Genomic DNA, 22,085 nt, shown 5'->3' with positions numbered 1-22,085 from the left:
AACCGAAAAACAAAAACTATTTCAATCGCAATAAAAGAGAAGATGCGCGGAAGGAAATTAGTTCTCAACTAAACTTTTCTATCTCTACAGTGAAAGCAAAGATGAAAGCGCTACTGGGATCATATCGAAGTGAAAGATCGAAAGAAAATAAGAGGAGAGTCACTGGATCAGGCAAGCTATTACTATTCGTTTATAATGCAAAATTGTGTCGTTTCATTACTTTTATTAAACTACCGGTACCTATTTTGAAGCATTCTTGGGTCATTGTGAAGAACTTCCACTAGTGGCCAGACAACACCACATTCAGAAGGCACAAGCCCTGAACATTTGGATTCGTCATAGTTAGATGGGCTATTGCGCTTGTGACTAATTTTACTTGGTTTGTGATTTTTTTTCCATTATTTTATCTTTATTTTACATTTTCACCCATTTTTTGTATTGATCCACAACAATTAAATATATCAAACGCTATTTTTTAAATGGGTGCGGTTGGGATACGAAATGTATTTCTAAATTGAATTAATATTGTGTGATTTTTAATTATTAGCATTCCTATTTGTTCATTTGACTTGTTTTAAATACATATATAATACGAGTCGATTTACTGTTTTAAATACGATTAATTATTATCCATACCTTCACATAATCCTGAAGTGTTTCAATCAACGCATCACAAACTTCTGGGACGATTTTCGATATTGTGCACTTTGATATTTTAAATAAATACTGCAAACTTGTGTATGAATCACCAGTTGTTAAGAAACACAATGTGACGGCCAAACTTTCTGTCACTGTTACTGCTTCTCTGAATGTTGTGTCTCGTTTTTCAACTTTTTGACTGATGAGTGAAACGGGTTGTTCAAAATCTTGGGTACTCATGCGGACGAAGTTCTTAATTTTATCATCAAATTGTTCCTGTACCATTTCTTTCATAAGGCTGTTCCCATATTGGCTTCTTCCAAGGAATAATTGTTTGCTCCACCATCGTCGAGGGCGCCGATTTTTCTTCTTCCCTTTCTTGATCAAAAATGAGATTGATATGATGAAAAACGCGGCTGCAGCAGCTGGAAGGACATAACAAGTTTCCATGTTGGCTGCAAAACAAGAACAGAAGCGTTCAGGCTTGTCGAAGGTGGCTCGCCCCACTCACGCTATTTTTCGCTCTGAATTGTGCTCTGTTTTGGATAGTGCGAAATTTCACTCGAAGCGAGTAAGTTTCACCCGAGCGACTTTCGCGAGGAAGTTTCACTAGTGTAAACGCAGCTTAACATTTTCACTATCAATTTACATGGGAACAGCCTTTCTGAAATTTAACAAGATGCGAAAATACATATCCTAACCTCTGAAATTAGTTATGCACACCACTGTATCTTGAAAAGGAGAAGTATCACCCCATTTTTATTTTATTTCATTACCTTATTAAAATTAAACAATAGTTTACTTCAGCCTTTATTTGTAGGGATTTAGCAACTTCTATCATTGCACTTATTGCTAAAACATGTTATCCCGACTTTTGTTTACACCAGTCGGAGTTGTGATGAGGACACTTAAGGCTCGATCAACATAAATCCACTCATGCGTTTTTTAAATTTTTTTATTTAATATCAAGAAATTCATTTTTGGTCCTATTGAATCGAAATTTACAATCAAAGGTAAGGGTAGGATTTCCCACCTGTTCAACACTACAAAATAGTTAAATTATTAAAACACCACATTTTTATTTAATGTCATTTCTGGTACCGGTTTCAGCAACTTAATTTGCCATCATCAGCCTAGGAGATTGTTGCAGGACATTTTTGATAGCTACATTAAAATTCTTATACTAATTGTATGTACATAAACAGGACCTTCTAAACTAAGTTTTATGTTATTTACAATTGTGTGTATACCTTAAAGCTTATGTAACTGAAATACACAGACTAAATCAATTATTACCCGGTTCTTGTTAAGTCATAAAACTTATGCAATCTTTTAAATATTCAGCTCCTTGCATTGTCAAATTGTTTGCAACTATTATAAAAAATTTACTACTACTACAGCCACATTAGGAAAAGTGAATACAAAGGAAATTATATTCATCTTCAGTATTTCGACTATGTTGCCTTTCAGGAGATAAAACTTTGTGGTATGAAGTGGTATGAAGTATACAGTATATGTTCATAAAGCATTTAGTTCAGTGAACCGTCTCGTGCTTTTAGGACAGTCCTCCTGATGCTCAAGATGGTTGCCGAGTACTGCGCGTGTGCCGAGGACCTGTCTCTCATGGCTCACAACCTGTGCCGACATCTTGCCGAGCTGCTCCAGCTGTTCAATTCCAAGTGTTGTCAGCTCGTGCTGGGTGCTGGAGCTCTTCAGGTGGCGGGACTTAAGACTATCACGAGCACTAACCTCGCTCTGAGCTCACGAGCACTACAACTGCTGCTCTGGCTCTTGCCGTATGTCAGGACACATTTCCAGGGTAAGTATTCAGACTGGATTCATGGGTCTAAGGTCTTTGTTGTTTAACCCTTTCCGCTCATGTGTCGACCCAGTGTTTCGCCACTCGTTGCTAGGGTACCTGGCATGCCAGGGCTTTTGTACTTCATTTCGTAAGTGCTGGTCCCTTCCGGAAACCGAAAGAAACCAAATAGGAGTGTGTTAGTTTCTCTTTGCTCGGCAAAATTGCTCCGTTTCCTTGACAACGGAAGGCAGTCACATGAAGCAACATGGTAGCACACAGTCTGACCGAAGCTGAGATTTTTTCATCTATTTCGGCTGATTTTTATAATACTGACCATGAAAGTGATGAAAATTTTGAATCTGGTGATGAAAGTGATATATCCATTAGTGATTTAAGTGACGATGTTGATATCAGCGTCGCAAAAATCATGGAGGAGGCGATAGTATTATGACTCGTCCTGGTCCCAGTCATACAGTGCTGACTTCAAACATACCTTGGAGATTGTGGAGAATGGGTCATGCAGGATTACCCAAATTTCCTTACAGGTTAGTCAGTGGATTCATAAGTTGTGGCAATGTACGTAAAATAGAACTAGAGTACTGGCAGCCATTTTTTACTGATCAGTTGCTAACCTCTATTGTCCATGAGATAAACAAATTTGCTGAAATGAAAGTACAGCAAAATACCCCACTCCAGAAGAGATCTATCTGGTTTTCTTGGAGAGCTGTGACTTCAGAAGAGCTGAAAGCATTTATTGGTGTAATTATCAACATGGGGATGAACAGTAAGGCAGAAATGCAGGATTATTTTAGTGAAGACTGGTTGGATAAGCAACCAGGGCTCCATCCGGGCATTTGCTTTGAACTCTTCCACACACTCAAGACATACCGTTAAGAAAGTGAAAAACATTACTTTGTGTCATGTAAATACCATACATTCATTAATTTTACAGTTGCTTCATGAATATGTTGTTACAACCAGTACTTAAAACCAGGTTCTAAAATATGAAGAATGCTCATAGAAATAAATAAGAGTTTGGAGAAATCAGGACTTACAAATAATTTGAGTGGAAAGGGTTAACAGTAAAGACAAGGAACTTCTTAAAAAATTGTACATAGTCTGTAAAGACTAGGCATATACTTGAAACCATTGGAACACTTATTTTATGTTGGCAGACACTTCTCATTACATTACTGCCACTGATCCAGTCACTTTTTGCTTTCTGTTCATGTATATTTAATCTTTGTATTGTTTTGTGTGTGTTAACATACGCTAATAATAATTGCTAGGGGGTCAATTCATATGCATTGAAAAACCAGGCTATATGCACTAAGAATTATAAAATATGTACCATGAGAAATTGAAAAACCTTATTTCAAGCAATTTACTTTTTATGTGCCTACTTTTTCATTAGACTTGGGCTGACCTGTTAATTTGGCATATACATGTCGAAGAAGCTCGCAGAGGTTATTTTTATATTCTTCTTACTCCTTCATTTCCCATTTCCAGTCTTCTGGGTTGGGCTGTGAATCAAGGATCTCCCCAGTTTTCTATTTTTCACAGTTCCCCAGGACGAGAACACCAGAAACTGCAGGTCACTTTTGGGGGGATGCCGTAACTGTTTCGACTCGCACTCAGTCATTTTATATGCTGTTAGTAATACGGGCTCACCGCACCCAAAGGCAGGATTATTAAATGTACGAGCGATTCAGAGTTGCTAGCCTTGAGCAAGGATCTTGTAGGCTGGACTGCTATGCGCAGGTTATTCACGCGCAACCTCACTATGAGTCTCCTAGCGCCAATGCTTCGCCGCGACCCACTAACTGACCCGTAGAAGTATTCTTATTTACAGGAATTAAAACGGAGGCACTTTAAAAACTCAGATTGCCACCATTTTCTGTGTTGCTATTGGCCAGCTAGGACTGCCATCTTGGTTAAAAATAACAAAATTGCACAGTTTAAAATAGTCACAGCGTGTGCCGGGTACTTCTTAATTAGTCACAGGGTGATTAATCGCGTCGTACCTTGTGGAGTGTGTGGGATGCTAGATGCCTGTTGACTGCTTTGTTGCCCCCTGCCCAATTGTCTTGTTACAAGCCGTACCTAACCAAGCCAGACCAATAATATTTTCGCTAGCCTGATCTTGTAACTAGTTCTTAAGTTGGCAGCCCCACTGTAACATCGTCAAAGACATGCCGTGTTGAATTTCTAACCTCTGAGACATCATCCGAGCCGCACCGCATTGGATCTCTAACGTAAAGTCTGCGAAGGGTCTACAGAATCTTTAACAAAATACAGGTTATCGGCATACTATCCACGTATATCATTAATTTGCAATAAGAGAACTAACGTTAAAAGTTTTCAATTATTACAAGATGTAAAGAAAAGTGAAACGAAACTCTATAAAATTCACGCTTTTTATTTTCATTGCGTAGGCCTATATCGTGGTTGCCATATTTAGATGTCATTATGTATAGTATGTTCTGCTCCATGGCTAAGTGGTTAGGGCATGTTGGTCTTTTGGTCCAAGGGGTCCCGATTGGGTTGGAGATTTTAACTTTCCTTAGTTAATTCTGACAGTTTAGGGGCTGTGTGTGTGCCGACTTTGGCATTAGAATTCATGATTTGTAGGACCACATTTTCATAGGCGCATAGATTGCCTATCATGCGACAACTCAAAAGACCTGTATCAGGCCTCTCTGAAGGTCACACATCGTTGTTGTTGTTGTTATTATTATTATTATTATTATTATTATTATTATTATTATTATTATTATTATTATTATGAGATTTTCACAACGAGCTATGTCTCCCGTATTTTATTACTTTGTGTTCCCGCTATTTTTTGTTACCCGTATTTATAGTTTTGGTGCATCCATTGTCATTTTCCTCCTCCCCCTTGTAAAACGATGCATCAAGGTTTTACTGTATGCAAATAATACCCTAATTATGTGTAACACCATTGAAGATCTTCAAGAACTGCTCAGTAGAGTTCAACTCAATGGATTAGGATATTATGATTATTATCAACACCACAAAATACTAAGTTCATGGAATCAGCAGAAGCGACCATGAACGTGCCTGTATTTCATTATATATTTAATGTATAGAATCAAGTCAGTTAAAGTACCCATCATAACAGACAATGTGCACTCTGAAAAAGATATCTATATGATCTTTCAAAAAGACGCGTTCATTCTTTTGTGATGATACTTTAAACCTTAGACTCAGGCAAAACCTGTTGAAATGTTGTATCTGGGCACCACTGCTTTATGGAGTAGAGTCTTGGACTGGTGAAGCTTTCTCTATGAACAGATTAGAGGCCTTTGAAATGTCATTACTTAGCAGAATGCTCAGAATACCCTGGATAGATCCCTTAAATAATGAAGTGTTATGGACAGCTAGAGCTGGCAAATATACCAATCAAAGCCAGGAAAACAGCATACTTAGGCCATGTTCTACAAGGTGGAAAATACAGTTTACAGGCGTTGGTAGACCATCAATGTCATGTCTCTAAAACATTAAAACCTGGATGGCATCAGCAACACCGATCAAATCTTCGGATTAGCCAAAGAAGAGGGGGGTACTTTCTTCAGGGTGATCCCCAAAGTCTAGGGGACTGGCTATGGCACTAGGAGGAGGCGTTGCCACTGCCACGATGGCAAACGCTCGTCAATGCTGGGCTTTGTGGATGTTTGTCCATTCCGTGGTGTGATTTAGCTATGACTTCTTTCTGTGTCCATCTCCATGAGAACCTTATATTACAAGTAAAAATCTTCGTATTCTTTTCTGTATTGTCGACCTTAATTTTGAACTTGTATTGTAAAGGTGTGACTGTTCTACTATTTAACAAACCCTTTTATTACACAACGCTGTAATGGTGTGCTTAGTTTGTTCCTGATTTTTAATTCTTGTCAAAGTCTACTACAGACTGTGATCAGAAGGTAATTTCTGCTGCTGTGGGCTATGCTTGCACTTCAGTCAGAATATGTTAGAGAGGAATACAGTAGAACCTCGATAATTTGAAATCGGTTAATTCAAAATCCCGCCTAATTCGAAGAAGCTCTCGTTCCCGGAAACATGAGATACAGTTTTGCATGTTATTTCAATTGTTTAATTCGAAATACGGATAATTCGTAATTCGAAGTACAATGTCGGCCCCATTACCGAAATTCAGACTTTTAATTCAAAACTGCCTTTACATTTTAAAACAATAGTATGTTACAGAGTAATTTCAACTCGAAATGTATCCGCTCCGCGTCATAATAGAACGTGCGTTCCGGAACGTGGAGGGGTAGCTTTCCGCACTTACACTCACTTCGGTGGGTCTACAGTGCGCTTCATGATTGCTAAGTTGAATGAAATCGGAATTATTTTGTGTTCAATCTTCTAAGGAACGCCGTAATATCACGCAACATACAGTGTGCGGGAAAACAGAATCCGCGAACACTGGCGATGCCGACAGTTGACGAAAAAACGTGGCAAATATAATAAATTCGAAGGCACCGAACAAAATTGACATTGCCGGTGAAACTGCATTGTTTTATTTCAATGCGAGCCCAAACGGTCTTATGGTTTTAAAGGAGAAATTGCCAGCCGGGAAATCGTAGTATGGGGGATGGGGGTCAAAGTAGTGCGTTGCAATGCACATGGAAGCGAGATACTTTATCCCCTCGTCATAGGAAACTTCGATAAGCCACAATGTTTTAAGAGCGTCGGGCACTTTCCATGCCAGTACAAAGCATGTATAATAAAAATGCAAACAGTAAAGAAAACCAAAAAATAATGCATTTGCACAGGGGAACCGGCATAATTTATCCTCGTCTTTGGATTGTGCGATTTTTTTTCTTTCGTTGCGTGAGGTTATGTTTGTCAATGATTTATCCAAGTGCATTATTTGAACATTGTAAATGCACCTTGTTGGATAGATTTCGGAAATAGTTTTTTCCATGGCATTAGAAAGGTTTAAACTGTGAATTGAGGTGATTGCATGTATTAATGGGTCTTAGAATACTTCGTGACGCGGCAAGTGTTTACATTTCTGAAGTACGAGAGAAGTGCCACGGCGGGAAATCGTACAAGGATAGAGTCATAGGAAAGTTTGATTTTAAGGGCATCGGGTACTTTCTGTGTAAATACAAGGCATCTAAAATGCATACAGTATAGTAATCCAATCAATAAAGCACTTGCACATGGAAGCGTGCATAGATTTCTCCTCGTCTTCGAATCGTACTTTTTTTTCTTTCTTTCGTTGCGTGAGGTTTACCAGTGAGATATCTGAGTGTATTATTTGAATACTGTAAATGCACCTTCTTGGATACATTTTGGAAATAGTTCTTTTTTCATGGCATTTGAAAGGTATAAACTGTGAATCAAGGTTAAATGCATGCAGTAACGGGCCTTAGAATATTTTATAACGCGGCAAAGGTTGGTACTTCTGAATTGCGGATTGGCGGTTAATTCGAAATCACGTAATTCGAAGTCTGATTTTTGAGTCCCAACGACTTCGAATTAACGAGGTTTTACTGTATTCTTCTAACAGAAAAGGAACAGCATAATGCAGAGAGGTCCAGAAAAATGTGACACTCTTTAATAGTCAATACTGAAAATGAAAACCTACAACCAGTTTTCCAGTCTTAGACTGGGTCAGGAATGTAATGAATGAAACATATATAGGCTAGTATTACAATGGGGTCGCCACTCCCAAGGTGATTATTAATGACTGATAGATGCAATGAAATGATAATGGAGAGTGTTGCTGGAATGAAAGATGACAGGGAAAACCGGAGTACCCGGAGGAAAACCTGTCCCGCCTCCGCTTTGTCCAGCACAAATCTCACATGGAGTGAACCGGGATTTGAACCACGGTATCCAGCGATGAGAGGCCGACGCACTGCCGTCTGAGCCACGGAGGCTCTTACTAGTCAATATTAATGGAACAAAATGACATACCATTACAATTCTTGCACAGGGGGAAGGTTATTTTGTGTGTTCAAAGTGATCCCCATTAGCACCCAAACAATGCCGATGCCACCGAACTGCTGACCAAACTACGGCTGTCAGTTTTGCTGGTGTGATAGCCGCACAGGATGCCTCAATGGTTCCTCGTAACTCTTATGCGCATACTGAACAGTACCATCGGCTTCAGATTTATCCCGAATATGATGAATTGTCGTAAGTGTTAGTGGCTTGAGTTCCGTACACATTACGCCATTGCTGTTGTACTCCATGTTTTCGTATTTCCAGTACCACTTCAGTACGGCCTTGCATTGCTTATATGATAATCTTACTTCGTTCATTGCTGCCCTGTCATGTGTTGGAGAACCTGCACCAAGATTGTCGTGCCATTGACGGGACTTCATCATCTGTTGAGAAAACAATGGATTATGCTACTGTGCAAGATTTGCAACGATATGTCATTTTGTTCCAAAGATATTAACTATCAAAGAGTGTGTACATATTTTTTGGACCCTTCTGTAGATTTTCATATGGATTATCCCAGTAAATGAATTTTAGTGTATTCTTGCATATTTTATGTACAACCTGACTTCTATATTTGCAGAGATGAGTTGATTTTGTTGTTGTTCCAGGTCTCATAGAAAATCAGAACCAGTCCTACCGAAGTGCTGGAGGAGTGAATGCACTCGACGCTGTGAAGAAGAATGTTCAGTCACATGTGAAAGAAGTGGATGAGAAGGTCCTGTCCATAATTAGCATCCTGGTTATAGGTCAGCTGGCTCAGTGGGAGGCTCGACCCCCAGTACCCTCGCAGCCCTTCCGCAACATCTCCAGGTATGTGCTTCATTCATTCATTCTAAGAAACTGTTACCCTATAAATACTTTCATGAATTTTGTCCTGGAAGTTTGAATAGAAACAGCACAATAAAAGTGATGCAGTGATTGGACAGTGATGCAGCAGTAATACTTTCCGGTTTCTCTGTGCTCACATTTGGGAAAAAGTCCTTTCATATATGATCAGGCTGTAATACATTGCTAAATTCTTCAAGACATGGACTTTGGAACAGTTCCTGCCCATCATTCTGCAATAAATGCATGTTCCCCTGTTCTTGGTGACAGGGAAGAGTTATGCAGTTTGATGCATCTGACAGTTGCATACTGCTATTGCATGTCATCAGCATAACAAAACCTTCTGGAAATAATTCCAGGCTGATCATTTATGAACAGATTAAACAGGAGTAGAGAGAGACAGCACCGTGAGGTGAAATATTATTTAATTTTCTCACTAAACTTGTTTCATCTCTCAGAATTGCCTGGAATTTTCTGTCTCTCCAGACAGTGTCGAAAGCTCTGATTAGGTCTGTACTGGGCGGTACACCTCCGCGCCGCTAATTTAAAATTTGCGCCAGTTGAAACTCTCCTACTGGAGGAAGCCTGAACTTTAACTACAGTGCTAATTCTCAAGTTTTTCAGAAGATGTCACTACTTGTATATTTTGAAGTGTTCTGAACAGTGTCATTTTCGATGTATTTTTGTTTTGCCTGTAGTAAGAAGTGTGAACATTCTCTTCTAGAGGACACTACTGAAGAACTACAATGGTGCACCCTAGTGCAAAGTGAAATAACTGTGTTTTTGGAGAAATTTTGGGTTCAAAAGTTTGTTCTTTGTTAAATTTCTTTCAGTCCTTATTTAAGTTGGCAATATTCACCCTTTCTTTCCCCTTGTTTTGAATTTGTCCAATCAGGAATTTCTGTAATTAATTTTCCACCAATAATGTGTTTCTTCTTCATCTAGTGTAGGGGTTTTCGTTATTAAGCAATAAATGATTGTGGGCGGGTGTTCTCATTCCTGAAACGCCTCGAAATTTCCACGAGGGTATATAAACTGCTGATTTTCGGGTCTCCGGGCCACTTCAGTAACAGCTATCAGTGTGTAAATTATGTAGCAGGGGGCGGGTAGCGCCTCTTTCTTCGGGCAGCAGTTCAACCACCAGGTAATGGCCGTTTAATAACTTATTTTCTTGCTAGCTCAGCAATTTAACTCTCGGGGCAGGTCCGAAGCGTTTTACCATGTAACTTTCCCCTAAAATGTAAAAACACTTGGTATCTATTCTATCTTTTTAAACTACAAATTGGGATAGAGAGTGCTTAACCCTCTCGAGCCCCCACTCATATTGCTTTGAGGTGAACTTATTTTCACAACCGTTTCTTCCCTTCTAATGTAATCTAAATCATTTTCTTATATAAGTCACCTCTTTAGTATGGGATTAGCCCTTGCATAAGCGGCCTAGTGCCAAGTAGGTTTTAGTAAAATATATTAGGAGTGCAGTTGTGCCTCCTCTCAAGTTGATGTTGTCGAGGCCATGTAATATTTCTGTTTCTTCACTTCATAGGCCTCAGTAGGTTGGGTATTTGTACCCCTGTGTCTATGTCCTTGGAGGACAGCTTGAAGGTGGAATTTGGTGTGGCCTTTGATAGGCTAGAACTTTGAGAGCGGGTTGCTCTTTCCAAAATAAAAATTTGTTTTTGCGTGCCTCGAGGAGGCTTTACTGTGTAAAGGGCAGCAAGTGCTCCTAGGCATGATTGGGGTTTTCTGCCCCTTTGTTGAACCTTGGTATAGAAGGAAAGTTGGGCTCATTGCTCAAGAATTGTGTGTCTGGCTCTCGGAGCCCAAATCCTGTAACTCTGTAATTGTACATTCTCGAATAGTTGCTTTGCTACTCTGTACCTGCCATTCTTGTTATTTCTTGATTTTGCAAAGAAAATATAACCTTGTTAAATTTTAAATTAACTTTAATTTCGTAGCTTGAGACCTGTTCATCCCAGCACCTTCTTTCACCTCTACCTACCACGGACAACTCCGTAACAAGGTCAATAAACCCTTCACGAGTTTTCAGATGCGTCTGGAGGCCTACCTCAACATATGTTGGTAGTGGGAAAGCTTGATCTGGATTATAATCTCATGTCTAGTGGGTTCGAACCCCACTGCTGGCAGTCCTGAAGGTAGTTTTCTGTGGTTTTCCATTTTCACACCAGGCAAATGCTGAGGCTGTATCTTAATTAAGGGCACAGTCGCTTCCTCCCTACTCCTAGTCCTTTCCTATCCCATCATTGCCACTTATGTGTGTTAGTGCGACGTAAAGCAAATAATAATAATAATAATAATAATAATAATAATGTCATCTCCAGCTTGCAGATTAGAATTTTCCTCTGTCTTTGGTATTGAATATAAAATCAATATTATTCCGCCCAGTCAATGAGGCTACAACACTAGTTGCAAATAGAGGATTGTGGTGATGTTTAGTAAATTCACAAAGGCTTGCAGACTGAACGCCGAAAGGCATAATGGTCTATAATGATTACGTATGTATATGTAGTCAACAAGCTTCAATCCACATTCATCATTCACATCATAATTGCATTCCTGATGATGGCTGTTTAAATCTCCCTATGCAAGCTGAAGGATGTTCATTAGTAGACAAAACAGTTTTAGGCCAAGGCATGTTTAGTGGTTTATTAATGTTAGTGATATGTGACATCATGTACTTTGTATACAACAGTTTGAATGTTCTCCTCTATACTTTGAGACAGCATCTTGGTATCAGTGATAGTGCTACAAATATAAGTTGCACCTACTGCAGTGTATCCTGGAATATGGGCTCTTTTCCATAACTGATCTTCATCGTGCACATCCATCTCCTTGGCAGCCATTTCTGCTTTTTTGTGATGTCTCTTTCACAGGACTCTCTTGTGGATGTCTTCAGGGTTAAGATCCACATTACGCCTGTTATCCCTAATTATATCCATTCACCTCTTTAGTGGTGTACCACAGGGTGCACATCCTCAGGATTGAGTGGGAGTGCAGTTTTGGCCACAGAGTTCTAGGTTTTTCTCGTGACATGACTGTACCACTGAAGTCGAGCCTCTCTTGTTGGCTACACCAAGCTTTAGACACACACTGTCATTTGTTGCGTAGTTCATAGCAGTATTTTCATCTCCATTATGTGGAAAGTCTGTCCCTTTTTTTTTTTTTTCAAGAAAGTTTATAGATAACTGTTTTATGAATTGTTGCTTTCAGATGCTCACACATTTTTTGTCACATAGAACACCAGTGACTTGAGACATGCTCACATCCAGGTGTCCAGGTGAATCTTTTAAGGATGTTATTAGAGATCTAAGCTATCTTCAAATCCTGGTCGTCGATGCTGCCACTGGTTTTGAGGACCACTTTCCTGATATTTCTTCTTTTGAAATTATTGCCATTCTCCATTAGTCTTTCCAAGTTTGCATCTGATTTTGGAGTGCCGGATGGTTGTCTTGAGTCAGTCGTCTGGTTACAGAAGTGTCCAGGGATGAGGGAACTGTACATTGGCCATTGTTGTGTCCATGCAAAGGATGATTAGTAGTGGAGAGAGAAATGAATCCTGAAGGACACCAACAGTGATTTTAAAAGGAGAGAGGCCACTGTTTGGTAATTAGAGGTAATCACTCTTTCATTTGCTGATACCTTGTATGGTAAGCTGATGTATTCACATGGAATGTCCAAACATTCTAGATTGTGGATGAGAGCTCTGAAAAGGAGTCGTTTTCTTGTTTGGGAAGTCATGTATAGGTAGCCAGGAGATCCTAAGATAGACTGGCAGCCAGATCACTGTTGCTCAGTTAGCACCACTCAGAGGTCATGTGAGGGGCACTTGAAGGTTAAACCTACAGATGTGAGCAACTCCAACCACCTGTTTGAAAATGGGCATTATAGGAAGATGCAGATGTCATTGTCTTCTTGTGTTTCCAGGGATGTTGAACAGCTGAACCTTTGTTGAGAACCCTCAAATCTTGCATACATGGGCTTTGTGTGATTGATTACACATTATTGCTTGCTTGCTCTAGAACGAAGATAAGTTTAATGTTTGTTGCCCTGTTGTCACAATGCTGGCATTCGAAAGTCCTTCCATATTTCAAAACTGCGGCTTTGTTGACTGACACTTGTTTATTATTTCACCTTACTGGAAAGAAGGGAAGTCTATTTTCAATCAGTATTGGCAATTTATCTTAAAATTTGAATGATTTATTAATCATGCTATCAATACTTTGTGTATATTTTGGTTCTGTCATTTGTAGGCACCTTACCAAACTTCACGAAGCTATAGCCAACATCTTACCTCCAGACCAAGTGTCCAATGTGTACATGTTGGTCCACCGAGGATTCAAAGAGAAGTTGCGGGAACAACTGGCAAAAATGGGCATCGTTAACAACGGAGGTCCTCAACATGGGTGAGTGAGAGTTTTTTATGAAGTCGTCTTACACTGCTTCATTGTGTGACCAGTTTGGGGTAGAACCTGCCTTTCATATCCTGGAATCTAATGTTTGCAATGCTTTTACTTCGGTGTTATGTATTTTCTGCCTTACTTTATGGTGCCAAGAGTTGGACTCTAGCGGAGAACACCACCAAAAAGCTTTGATCCTTTGAGACAGTGCTACGGATGCCGACCCATAATATCTTTGGTTGACAGAATACGTAACACTGAGAGCTAGAGGTCATGCACAACGTCAAAACAGAAGAAACTCGAGCACTTTGGACATAACATTCAAAATTATAAATACAGATTGCTTCAGCTTATCTTGCAAGGTAAAATTGTAGGAAGGAGAAGTTGGGGAAGAAGCAGAATGTCTTGGCTACGGAATCTACGAGCATGGTATGGGGTTAGTACCTGCACTCTGAGATCGTCCTGATGACAGCCGACATCTAAGGAGAAGAAGAAGAAGGAACTTAAGTATCGATTAGGTTGATCTTAAATAATAAAGTTTTTTGTAACTGATAACTATCCTTACGGATCACAGTGAAGTTTGTAACAGTGTAAAGTTATACAAAGACACTCGGCCTAATCTATGGAACAGATCGAGAGCAGTTACTCATAAAGATGTTCATATAGAATGTGCTCTTCAACTGTTCCTTTGTATTATCTCTTGTAGGTGCCATGTTTGTCCTTTTTTTTTAAATTGATTTTCTTTGTTCTCACAATGTATTATCTTACAGTGGAAGTATCAATGATCTCATATCTAAACTTAGCATGAAATTTTTCTAAAATTGCCAGGCTGAGTGGCTCAGATGGTTGAGGCGCTGGCCTCTGACCCCAACATGGCAGGTTCGATCCTGGCTCAGTCCGGTGGTATTTGAAGGTGCTCAGATATGTCAGCCTCATGTCGGTAGATTTACTGGCACGTAAAAGAACTCATGTGCGACAAAATTCCAGCACTTCGGCATCTCCGAAAAACATAAAAGTGGGGCGCAAAGTAAATACTAAAACTTTTTTGTTCTTTCTAATATCATCTAAATCTTTCAGGAAACTCACTCACCAGAAATTAACTGTGAGTTATAATGTGCAGGATTCAGCACCAAACCTGGAATATTTTGCATGAGAGCAGTGTGTTGGTAGCAGTTGGACATCTCTGAACACTTCAAGATACTCAAACAAGTGGTGGACTGCAGCATGTGTGCACATGTTCCTCCAGTAATTAGGGCTGCCCACTCATAACACTAACATCCAGAGCATTTGTGAAAGTATGTTTCTCATAATTTCAATTTTAACTCGGTACCTTCCAGTTAAAGCTCGCAGCTAAGTTTAGGTAAATGAGCTTCCTGTAGGATGTGAATGTTTTTACCAATATTTCAAGGTAGGTTTCTATCTGAGATTATTGATAGATCCCTGATTAGAATGTTTAACACTTAATGGCATGTCTGTCTGTCTAATGCATTGTTCACATTTCCTCCCTACAGCATAGTTACATCTGAACTTACCTTCTACTTGGAGGCTCTGAAGAGTCTGAAAGTACTTCCTCCGGAGGAACTAGAAGATGAAACGATGAAGGATATCTGGGACACGAGGTAACACAAGGCATTGTAATGGTTCTTCGTACGTCAGCGATGGCTCGAGATCTCCGTATTGCTGTGCAATATATTATCGACCGTCATATACTTTCCACTTTATGGAAATGTTGAAAGACACAATTGTGTGCAGATTTAACATTTCCAAGTTCATAGCCTGTGCTATATTATCACACCATCAAGAAAATGGCTGGACAAATAAACAGTTGGGTAAGAGCTACCTTTATGAAAACAGTGTACACAGCTCATTTCCATATTCACGTAATTTTGCGTAAAGCAGTCCTTCTTTTGTGAAATAATAAAATGTGTCTGTTAGGATTGCCAGACTTTAAAGCTGAATATGAGGGAGATAAAACTTCAGAAAACTTATTTTTGCATGGCCTTAGGAAACTAAATACAGTGAAACCTCATTAGTGCGTTCCTCATGAACAAGTTTTCCTGCTTAGCACGTCGTAAGTTCAAAGTCCCAATTCTCATCATATTAAATCTGTGTAATAATACTTGACTTAATGTATCACTAATTTTTGCTATTACTGCTTAGTACAATCACATTTTCCCCAGCCCTGAAAATGTTATTTGTCATCCCTTGTGAAAGAAACGTATTTTCCAACTCGGGTAAGAGCCATCGCCACAGTTCCCTGGTTAGGGGAAAAGGCCTTGAATTCCTAAACTTCAGAGGATAAGTTGCGTCTTTGGGAAGCAAACCGCTAGCCTCAGGGATGTTCAACTTTGCTTGCTGAACAACACAGCGAACCTCTTTGTGCTTATATTTAGCATTCCGTTCAGAAGTTAGAAATTTACTTTCTTTTGAGTGGTACAGTGAAGTGTAGCGAATATTTGTCACATGATAGCCTATAGTGCATATTTGACTTGTGATAGCCTGGTTATGGATACGGAAAAAGTCGTGAAATTCCTTGCTTAGAAACACAAAATTAAAATCTCTCAGATAGTGGACTGGCGTCTGCATCTTTAACCCTCGAACTGGTAGCTGACGATATTACATGTGATAAATATAATTTTTGATCCGTATTGATGATATTTGATTGGAATAATAACAATAAGTTAACAACTTTGTATTTTTTCATCAAAGTGAACCACAACTTCACCATATGCCATTGACTTTCGACTTTTATCTCATGTAAATAAATAATTACAGGTCACTTGGCCATCCTTTGACATTATTTTATTCAACATTATTTCTTGAATAGAAACGATTTTGATCGTAATTTTCGTCATTGTCTAATTGTAACCGCTGGTAGGTCAACATAATTTTATAGCAATCTTACCACTTGTTTATAACAGACTGTTGCTTTGTTCATTTTAATTATAATAGGAGCCTTCCAATGTCAATATTGCAAATACTTTCACCAATAATTGTAATCTCCTCACTCATTGCAATATCTTTAAAACCAACATTGTACAAGTCTTTTACCATATGTTAATTTTAGTTCAAGTCTCTTCAAGGCTTTTTAAAAAATAATTTTGTTTTATTTTATTTGTATGTAAATCAGGTGCCTGATTTTATTTCAAGGTTAAGGCAATGACTGATGATGCCTATATACAAGGCGAAACATGTACCATTTTAGTCAATGTAAATCAACAAAGACAAGACTTATTGTATTGATTAGGTGGTCAAATTAATAAATTAACTTATTGTTATTATTCCAAGCTGACGATATATCGGCAGGTATGCACCTATCTCAACTGCCGCTGATGATAGATCGTTAGGTCTACTTTACCAGTAAATACAGCCAGACAAAGTTGTGAATAATTCCGTCAGATGGCAGTGTTCATCGGGTATGTTTTCTCCTTGGAAAGTTTTTTTTGTTGTTGTAAAATACATCCATTTACGTGTGATATATTTGAAACAAATGAAGGTCGCAATTCATACAGCTTTGAAACATGTGTTGATTTTGATGTGACTTGCTTTCGTTGTTTACTGTGTATCATGCACGCACGATGGCTATATTTTCGGAATTAAATGATGAAGATTTTGTCATAGAATTAAATGTATCAGTAAATTCAAATGATGAGTCTGATTTAGATGATAGTAGTTTTGGTTGGAGTGATGGTCGTAATGAAGTTAGCCCAGGTGACATAAACGTAAATCCAGAGTCAAGTCGTGTTACTGGTAATTACAGTAATGTAGATAACTGTGTAAATAGTGTAGATAGTAACAGTGATAGTGACTCCAATGATAATGTGATCGATGATGAACTGTCTAGGCCTACTTCAGCAGAATGGATAAAAGTTGTGCCACCTAAGGTAGGTTATGAACAGCCTGTTGATTTTAGTGTTAGGTATCCAGGTCCCCGGAATGTTCTTGCGAGAAATTCATCCCCAGTTGAGTACTAATTTTTATTTTTTTTACAATAAATCTACGGACAGTGATTGTGCATGCAACAAACAAGTACGCCAAAACATTCTTGGAAAACAAACAAGAATATATAAAACAACACATGTTCAGTACATACAAGAAATGGCAGCCTATTACTGTCAGTGTTTTGAATATGTGTGTCTGAATATGGGACTTACACCTCGCAAGAATATTGCCCATTATTGGGACCAAAGACCATATCAGATTTTGCCATATTTTTTTTGTAAACGCATGCCACTTGCTATTTTTGAACTGATTTGTAGATTTTTACACCTCAGTCCTAAAACTGCAACTAATCGTGGTGAGCCTGGATTTGATCCATGGCATAAAGTCAGACCATATATGTAGTGACCACTTCAATTTTAATTTTAAACAACACTATGTTCCTCAAAGAGATGTCAGTGTAGATGAATCTATGATAGGAATGAAGACCCGTTCAGTATATGTACAGTATGTGCCTAACAAGAAACATTCACAGTGGAGAATAAAGAAGTCTGAAATTTGTGAATCTGTTACGGGTTACATTTTTCATTCAGAACTTCATAGTGGAAGAAACTTCAGTGTCAGGTGAACATGGTTTGGCACACAGTGTGGTGATAGATCTAATGATAAAATTTGCTTTACTCAAAGGATACTATCTCTTCACTGATAATTTTTACACAAAGATTCCCCTTGCTGAGGAATTATTACACCAGGACACACTTCTTACAGGAACAGTTAGGGTAAATTCCAAGTTAATTCCAAAGGAGCTTCTTCCACATTAGCTGAAGGCTGGGGAAACAGTTTATTTCAGGAAAGGCATGTTGCTTATAAAATACTTAGAAAGGAGAAGTAGGAAACCTGTAACATGCCTTTCTACTGCAGAACCAGCTGTAAATAAGTCTGTCACCAGTAAGAAAGGCAAAGAAAGCATAAAACCAGTCATGATAGGTAGTTTACAACCTAGGCATGGGAGGTGTTGATTTGAAGAACAAATGTGTATCATGTTACCTGCAACAAGTCTACTAGGCAATTTTGGAAGAAGATTTTTAATTTTCTTGACATGGCTGTTCTCAATGCCTACACGGTCTATAAATGTAACATTGAGAAACCAGTTAGTCGATGTAACTTCATTGTCAGTTTGGTAGAGTCTCTGTCAGGTGAAGCACCAGCACCGACTCCTGGACCTTCTGGAGATTCAAACCTCCATGTGTTCACCAGATTGCCATGCTGAAGTGAAAGAACATGTTACATGTGTGGAGCAGAGAAGAAGAGAGGTGCCCAGGATGTAACGTAGGAATCCATGGACAGTCAGATTCAAAATAGCAACCAGGGTAATTCCTCGCAATTGAACATGGTCAAGAGTAACATCCAATTCATTGTCTTCAGGGCTGACCCAAGGAAGAGGAGGAGGAAGAAGAATGATTAGGCTGATGGTAGTGGTGATGAGTTGTGAACTGATTATTGTGCTTAGATATTTGATGTGTAAGTAAAAAATAATTGTGAATTTTTATGAGGGGGCATTGTAAGGGGAAGAAAATGTTTTAAAATATTAAATTGTGGATAAATGCCAACTGCTTTTCAAATAGATCAGTTCATGCTGAATTTTTTATTGTATTATATGTGCATATTCAAAAAGTTTCAGAAAAACTGATTAGTCATTTATATTTCATGTGAAATTAAAATATTTTTTTGAGGAGGCATTTAAAGGGGCAGACAAATTTTTTAAAATATTAAACTGAGAGTAAATCCAAACTGTTTTTCAAATAGACCAGTTCATGCTGAATGTTTTGGTGTATTATATTTGCATATTCTGTGAATAATTCATGTGTCAGAGTGATATACATCAGGTACTGCAAATGTGTGGTGCACACCCACCGGTTAGAGCTATTTCAACTATCAGTTCGAGGGTTAAGCATGGAAAGATGTAAATGTTGAACCTCCCACCGCCGGGCTCAGTGGTTCAGACGGTTGAGGCGCTCGCCTTCTGACCCCAACTTGGCAGGTTCGATCCTGGCTCAGTCCAGTGGTATTAACTGGCACATAAAATAACTCCTGCGGGACTAAATTCCAGCACCTCGTCGTCTCCGAAAGCCGTAAAAGAGTAGTTAGTGGGACGTAAAGCAAATAAAATTATTATTATTATTATTATTATGAAACTCCCACCTTCGAGTTTCAAGTCAGTTACTGAGTTGGTCGAAGTTTTGCCGGATTAAAAATAGCAGCCAGGGTAATTCCTCGCAATTGAACATGGTTGAGAGTAACATCCAATTCATTGTCTTAAGAGAAGATAAGGTTTAATAACCCACTGGTCCAAAGTAAAAGGCTTCTACTAACATTTGTTGAGTGTGATTCGCAATAATACTTCAGTATTTTTGTTGGGGCCCAAGCACATGTTTTCATGTTTGTTGTCGGGTGTTTTTCACACCTATCAGTGCACAGTTGTTATCTTGTAAGCCCCAGCGGAAAATGTTTTTATATTTGTTTCTTGTGTTTTTTACACTTTTCAATACTTTCCTCTCATCTTTAGAAATGGTAGGTATTATTTTCACTGTATCCGTGGATACACAACGTAAATTGCCCTCATGTCGGAAAAAATAGTGTCTTGTGTTTCCGCACAACTGTTGGATGGTTTTTATTTGTATATTCAGTAGTACGTTTTCTCCCTTAACACGTTCTTTTTCCTTGTTCCCGGCAGAAAAATCTTAACAAGGTTTTACTGTATGCACTTCAACTGGATAGGTTCGTTGCAGAATGTCTGCTTAATTTGACTTGACTGCGTTGACAAAATATAGTTTGGATTTCAAAAGGTTAAAAATCTCCTTACAGCTACAAAGAATAACTGACATTTATGACAACTTTGTAACAGTGCTTTTATAAGTCAAAACTCCTGTTTCTTGCATCTGTCCATTTGGGATTAATTAAGTTTAATTTTTGTTGTTCGTTTTGGAAGATAAACCCACGTATGTCGAACCTTCTTTTTGTTCTGTTGAAAATTCAGTTTGTTGTCACCCTCGCTTGTTTCTCCACCGGTGATGTTTTTAGAAGAATTTCCTGTGTTGCAACCACATACAAGAGTGAAGAAAGATGATAGCTCGTAAACAGAACAGTTTAACATCAAACTGTAACCAGAAGGTTTTGAAAGTATCAAGTTATTGACAAAATAGAGAGTTTTGATTCCTATGCATAATTTTAAGAAACATGTGAGAACCTGGTAAATGGGGGAGATGTAGCAACCCTAGAGCCAGTACTCACCATGAATATGTCATTGCAACAATTGTTCTCTCTTTTAACATATCTCTGATACACGCCTCATTCTTTCTAGATCGCTTCTCGCTTTTAGTATCAACTATCAGCCTCTAAGCTGCTGCGACTCCTTATATTTGGTAGGATCGAACTGAGTGAGATGTGGTCTTGTTATCAGAAGTTGCCCGTACAAACTGAGATGACCTTGATGAAGTTAGTGTAAGATTCACTGAAATATATTGCAACTGCGTCCGAAATGTGCTTTAGAGAAAGAAATATGTCTGGGACTTAGTTTTCCTGAAGATATTCACAGAAACTACAAACTATTTTCCTTTTATTTTAGTGGAATTTGCATGCTGAATTTTTAATATCCATTTCACCAAATATCAGATGCTTCCTTGCATTTTGCTGTCAATGAACGACAGACTGGTAACTGGTGCAGAAAAAATACTGACATCACACATTGCCCCCGGTTCTGTACCCAGGCATCCTGTGGCACGGAGCGCTGTCAGAGCGTCCACAAGTGGCGATACTCCTTACGCCTGTCAGTAACTGTCAGGGGTCATTAAGAAGGTCTATGCCATCCTTAGCCAACGGTACAGCCATGCTCAAGGACCGGATCCCAAGAGATCTCAAAATAAGCAACGTCAGGTGCGGTTACCACTTGGATGGGTAATCACATGGTGTTGGTTATAGGAGCAGAAAGAAACTAGCCTCCTTACAGCAGGTAAAGTCCAGGTTCTGACTGGGTTGCCAATGCCCAGGTTTGGATTAGGCACTTGGATTATTTATTTCTTCTTCTTCATTTGTTTTGGCTGACTATGGACCGCATTAATTCAAATTCAGCTTCATCTGATTCTGGGCTTCAGTCCTCACTCGGTACTCCTTCATCCTTTCAGTCTGCAATATCCTCCTTTCTTCTGTTCATGGTGCTTGGGTACGGGATCTAACTTTTCCATGAAACCTCTTGGTGGCCTTGATCCTCGACTTGTAAGCATCCGTGTTGCTGATTTCCATTCCTTATACAGTATTCACATTTCTTCCAGGTCCTTCTTCACCTCCTGATAGCAGCGCACTGTACTTTTCCTGATCATAAAAGATCTCATTATCTGATTGGTCAGTTATTCTGGGTTTTTTATTTATTTATTTAATTTATTTACTTATTCATTCATTTATTTATTTATCAGCCAGCTAGGTTTTCA

The 22,085-nt window shown here is 38.8% G+C and overlaps 1 protein-coding gene across 1 annotated transcript in view; it reads left to right on the top strand.

Annotated features, from left to right (window-relative positions):
• The window catches only part of scat (VPS54 subunit of GARP complex scat), a 112,467-nt gene extending 96,065 nt beyond the window's left edge, over window positions 1–16,402 (top strand). The window contains exons 17-20 of the mRNA XM_067153860.2: window positions 2,199–2,458; window positions 9,031–9,232; window positions 13,516–13,668; window positions 15,174–16,402. Of these exons, the coding sequence (XP_067009961.2) occupies window positions 2,199–2,458; window positions 9,031–9,232; window positions 13,516–13,668; window positions 15,174–15,285 (727 nt within the window). The 3' untranslated portion in view covers window positions 15,286–16,402. The remainder of the gene's footprint in view (window positions 1–2,198; window positions 2,459–9,030; window positions 9,233–13,515; window positions 13,669–15,173) is intronic.
• Window positions 16,403–22,085: the final 5,683 nt, after the last annotated feature.

Source organism: Anabrus simplex, chromosome 9, assembly GCF_040414725.1.
Source record: "Anabrus simplex isolate iqAnaSimp1 chromosome 9, ASM4041472v1, whole genome shotgun sequence".
NCBI classification, from domain to species: Eukaryota; Metazoa; Arthropoda; class Insecta; order Orthoptera; family Tettigoniidae; genus Anabrus; species Anabrus simplex.
Note: the sequence above shows the minus strand (reverse complement) of the source record. Positions and strands in the feature narration are given on the sequence as shown.